Genomic DNA, 6019 nt, shown 5'->3' on the forward strand with positions numbered 1-6019 from the left:
GATGAAGTTCATGAGCTTAAATAAAACAAATGAGTTATGTTAACGTAATTACATACATTTCTAAATCAATTCACGTAGTAACGCCAAATATCACTATCGATGCACATAAGGATGCTCCTCATGAGAGAGGTGTCTTTTATTTTTAAAAAATTAAGTAGGCACTTCAGAAATTGGATTCAGGACCATTAGACCATTCATGATAGATCTTAAAGCTACAGTTTACTTAGTAAAGCTAAGAAAAGACTACGAATAAGTCAATGTTATATTTCCAAACAATCAGATAGGAGAAAGGAAAATAACTAAAGTATTTTCTAATATTGGTACATTTTGCAAAATGGCCGATTATATATTATTTATAGTACGGTATATGACTATGATCAATTGTACTTTCTATGCAAACACGGAAGTAAATTAGGAGATAATTTACAAAATTTTTAAGCTGGAGTTTCTTTAGACGCGGCAGTCGGCAAGTTACTAGAGCTTTCATTGCTAATATTCATCCCTCTTTTTATCTGTCCATAGAGACGAGTTATTCGAGCGCCGATATTTTTATCAAAACGAATTAACAATATCGGATTAACCACCGAAGTCATAACGGTACTTGAAGCGGCAACAGCACATAAAAGGAAAAGAAACAGACTTTTTCGTTCTAAGTCACGAATATCAATTCCTGTCACAGCCATACCGGATGCCATAGCAAAAAATGGCCATGTCATTGCTGCAAATACTGTTGTTATGATGATTAATGTTTTCACCAATGCCTTTCTTTTATCATTAGTTAAAAAAGAAGAAGCGACTGCTGTTTGCTTGCTTGGATCGCTTGATTCTGCTTTGCAAATCTTTGCTTTAGCTACCAAGAAACAATAAATTTTGTTGTAGAGAACTGACATGGTAACCAATGGAGCGACATACAACAAAACAGTTACTGTGATAAAATAAATAAAGTTAAAGTGATCTCGTTGCAAAACAGCACAAGAATTTGTTGAGCCTGGTATCGTCCCTGTAACGTATATTAGCGGTAAAGAGGCTGTTATGCTAATAATCCAGATGGCAACAATAAGGCGCTTAAATACTATAAGCTTTTTCTGTCTTGATGCCAGTAATAGAGGTTTTAAAATAGACAAATATCGATCTAGACTTATGGCCACTAAAGTCAATATTGAAGCCATGTAGGACATTCCAATTATATACGATAGAGCTCGACAAATTATATCAGCCATTACAAAGGGCAAGGGAAATGATGACACAAATGGTAAGATAGAAAATGTAATTCCAGTTGCTAGATCAGAACCAACCATATTTGCAATGAGATGATAAGTGGGCAATTTAGATAAATTTTTGCTTTTAGTAATTGTGTGTAAGATTGCGCCATTTAATATTAAAGCAGTTAAAGAAGGCACCACAAAAAATCGTTGTGCAATTTGAAGAATACGAAATGTGGAACTTATATTAGCACTCATATTAGCGTTCTCGATTTCTGATTGATTCATTACTCAAAATAGTCTTTTTCCTATTAGTAAGACAATTTACAAAGATCAGTCGGTTAGATAAGAGTGGCAGTGGATGATAGAAAGTATCACTATAAATAATTGACTTTTCTGGGATATCCTTTAGCAGGACCATCAGTGGTTTTATTATGGTATTTAAAGCTCATATGTAATATGACTATTATTATTCTATTTATAGCTATCCTATAGGAAACAATTACTGGTATCATAACGATTATTAGATAATAAAATAACTAGCCAATGCAAAATGAAATAATAATTTCTAATAGTTGTTACCCTAATTATAATGGATTATTTTTAATTTTGTCATTTTATTTATCCAGCCGTACAGAGCGATCCTAGTATTCAAATTCAGTTTCATGTATAGCAGAACATGTTATATCATTTATACTGAAACTTCTAACATCTACTTTCATGGTTGATTATGAGTATCTGATCTATCACAAAATATAGATTCTAGCCATCATTTCGATCATAAAACTAGTCACAGTTATTAAAACAGCTAAGATACGTCTTTTCCGATTCTAAATGACTTCAGTGTAATATCTCATATAAATTATAAAATTATTTCCAATTATCTATGGTAACCACCTAAACAAAAGTTGTACGAAATTTCAAATGCCTAAGAGAGACTGCAGAATCATTTAATGATGTAATATTTAATAATATTTTATATTTTCATAACGAGCTGAAGAAAGGATTTACTGTTTAACGAAAATTTATTTTGATCATTCTTTAAGCCGCTTGGCAATTGGATATAGTGTATAAGGAAATTATGCTTAGACACAATTTAACAAGATTACAGAACGTATCTTTTAAGTCAGTTGCGTCATAAAATATACTTAAATTGTTGTACATGATCTGTTGACTCTTCAAAATCTGTAAACGATTACTGCCAAGATTTTCTACAGATAGCTATTCTATTAACAGGAAAAATCTTCATCCTATATATCTGATGCAATACCTGTATAGGATACTGCATTAGATAGAGTTCGATACTTATTTATCAAGGATGTAAGGCCAACATTTTATAAATGTTTTATGTTGATTGATCGCGAAACTGTACGTTCAGACTGCATTGCAAGTTAATCTTAAATCCATACAGTTAACACTAATCGAACTTCCTGCCACAATATGAAACTGGCACCATTCTGAAGGTTGAATATTCCTATTTATTTTTGAAATACCATGACTCAAGGTAAAACAATGCTGTCCAAGCTCATATTATCTTAGGGCTCTACAATTGGAAGAAATCTATTCAAGTCTAAATTTTACCGTAATTATTGTCTATTTCTATCATTCATATCGGGATCTCACGACATAGCAGTATTCCGTGAATACAATGAACTTGTCTTATTCTTTTAATTCAACACCGTTATTCCTTCTTCGCTTGATCGCTTTCAATCTTTGATATAATTTGATGTTAATAAGGAAGTTGATTGTATAGTTATGTATTTTGCCTATGGCTCAATCATTTAATTCGCTATGCAACAGTGAAAATACTTTGCATACTGCCTCATCATTTTCATAAAAATTCGATATTCTAAGTCGATATATTAAATAGGCGTGACAGTTTATCGACTTAAAAATGCCAAATTTGTATAGAATTAGCCGAGAAAGTATAGGAAATATGGCATTTTTCTTAAATTGCAATACAGCGTATAATTACTAGAAGGACTAGTCAATGTTTGCTACATCCAATTTAAATCGCATTTAAGTGAGTATTTGCTAGAATAGAGTCTTCATACCGTATTTTGAATAAACGGCAACATAATATTAGCATCATGTTAGCAGAATAAAGCATGGATAGATACTGGGTAATACAGTAAAAACTCTCAAATATTCGTAATACCTACCGATACTTGCAGGAATCATTAAAAAGAAAATTATACTTCAATAGAATCCGCGAGCTACGATGTCTACGAATTTGCACACTATCATCGAAAATTTATTGCCGATTCAGCATTATCTGATTTTGGTAAAGCGTCCTCAAAACATTAGAACAAGAACTAGTAATTTTTGTAAAACTTGATGCTATTACTTTGACTAAGTTCTTCTAACAATCCTAAAAGACTAAAAATAGGCCTATCGCCCCCAGTAGTTTCAATTTCTATTTCAAAATTATCATTCTGTTGGATAATTAAATACTGCGCGTACTTACTTTTACTATAGCATTATTCGATAGATCTTACGTAGACATACAATAGAAAATTGATCATAAAGGAGCAAATTACCGTATTAAATGTACAAATGATTCAGTTCAGTGTTCTAAAAAATGCATAAAATTTTTGCCCTTAAGGCAAAAGAAAAACCATTTGAAAGCTTAGCCTTTCCCTTTTCATAGGATTACTAAAGCATAACACGGCCAGTTAGGATCGCCATTTACAATTAGCAGTTTTTTAATATAGTAGCACCGTCCACGTAAGAGTATCAGAAGTATAGTGGTGCAAAAGTTCGACTCAATTTAGAATGTGTAATACTTTAAAAATTTTGTTGATTAATTTACTCGTAGCATTAGTATAACTAATTTATAGATGGACAGGCGAGTGTAACATTTTTATCGGGTCTCGGACCTACAGCTACTATGTAAGTTGTATATTTGTTGTTTGTTGTTGCTATATATAGCTTCTTATAACGGTTACCCATAAGCTGAAGTGGTACGGAAATGTACATTTTGCCTTGTTAGTTTTCTTGCTGTGTCAGTGCAGCTTACAAGTAGTGAATAGCAATATTGTATTTGTGGCTAGCAATTCTAAACGAGTATTGCAAGAATTGCGTTGCGATACACTATTAAGTTGTCCTCTATTGCTATGAATCAAGCAAGCAATCCCAGAATTTAGTAGTATAGATAGACTACATTAAACTATTTAGCAAATATAAACTCCCATGGAAATAATTTTAAAGTACAAACGGTAATTGTCTAAAGAGGCATAGAATCACGATTTAAAACATTATGCTATAGAAGTTATGAATTTGCATTATGATGGGGGCGTTTGCACTAAGAAATATCGTACAGGGTATTTAATTTCTCAACTGGTATAAAGCTTTTTTTGACTATTTAGTATCATTGTGAAACGCCGACAATAGTCATAATAAATTATACATACCGTAGTACTTTACATCATATTGCTATCATACTTCCAAAGTACACAACTATCGCAATTAGCTGAATCACCACAATAGCGTAGAAGAGTTTGTTATTTAGCTATTTCTTATTCTAGTTCTATCATCGTTTGAAATCACAATAATGATATCATTGGTAACAAACCTTGACTTAAAATCGGTAACCTAATTAGGAATGTAGGAAAATAGGTGCTACAGTAAGTCCATAGTGATCATAAGTAAGATAGTACTTTAGATCTGAGTGGAATAGTGTTAACTAGGGTTAAATTAACCGTTAAGTTATTTGTCTGCGACGGTTAATAGATAATTTAAAGACGATAGCATTCGCATTAAGTGAGAATGTAAGGCGCCTCAGTTGCTTACGGTTAAACTTTTAGGATTGCACAGGAATAACACGAGTTGTACGAGTATATTAAATTGTAAGATTATGGACAAGCACGTGTCTCTATAGGATAATTTGCTAAACGAAATCAGTTTATGTAATAATGTGAAGTTGTACAGTACAAGAAATTGAATTTCTTTTTATACCAATTTATAGCACTTTAATACTGCTGTAATTTCAAGCATAAATTGTTACGATACTGGTTTTATAGCACATATCAAGTCCGATATCGTGCTAGACTTTGATTGTAATCCCGTAAATATTGAAAAAACTACGAAAATTTTTCTGTTTAACCTAAACTTACTACCACTCTTCGTGAGTCATATGGAATACTAACAATTCTAATCAGTCAGTAATCAAGCTTTACAGAGACTAGTAATCATGATACTCTCAAATAGATCTTAAATCTGGGCTTTTAAATCTTCTGTTTTGAGTATCCCTATCTGGCATATCGTGAATTAGCCACTTCAAACATTTAAACATAAAAAGGAGTATGACACCGCTGTAGGCACTCTAAAGAAAGGTAATCAGGTTCAATTAAAAATGAATAAGAATATTAGAATGCGTTGAAATTTGCGAGCGTAACAGTCTGGCACGATGCCGAAGCTGATCTTCCTAGCGACAATAGAATTATGTGATAGACTTATTAATTCGTATACCTTAATTTAATTGATGTGCGATTCATTTTTGTTTACATAGGTATCAGCCGTCATAGCACTAAATATTTACTTTTAAACGAAGTTTATTCCTTACGCTATGCAAGATATATTGATTTTGAAAGTATTAAAAATACACGCCAATTAACAAATCTTCATAGTCTTATAGTGCAAAACTATTTTATAACGCAATTGCCCATTGTTTCCTTTAACAAAGAGCAAAGAGAATTGTATACGAATCGACAGACATATTATACTTAAGTAAATTTAGCGAGCTGAGACTCGACATTGTTATGGTTAGGAAAGACTCGAAAACTTGTAGAGGACTGATTGCAGCGTGCTGCTATTAC

General features: G+C 32.2%; 1 protein-coding gene across 1 annotated transcript; it reads right to left on the reverse strand.

Annotated features, from left to right (window-relative positions):
- Positions 1-434: 434 nt before the first annotated feature.
- On the reverse strand, positions 435-1460 carry TRIADDRAFT_56057 (uncharacterized protein; the record flags this gene model as incomplete). The annotated part of the gene is made up of 1 exon (XM_002112197.1): positions 435-1460. The coding sequence occupies one exon, from the start codon at positions 1458-1460 to the stop codon at positions 435-437; it is 1026 nt and encodes a 341-aa protein (XP_002112233.1).
- Positions 1461-6019: the final 4559 nt, after the last annotated feature.

This window comes from Trichoplax adhaerens, genomic scaffold, assembly GCF_000150275.1.
Source record: "Trichoplax adhaerens TRIADscaffold_4 genomic scaffold, whole genome shotgun sequence".
NCBI classification, from domain to species: domain Eukaryota; kingdom Metazoa; phylum Placozoa; class Uniplacotomia; order Trichoplacea; family Trichoplacidae; genus Trichoplax; species Trichoplax adhaerens.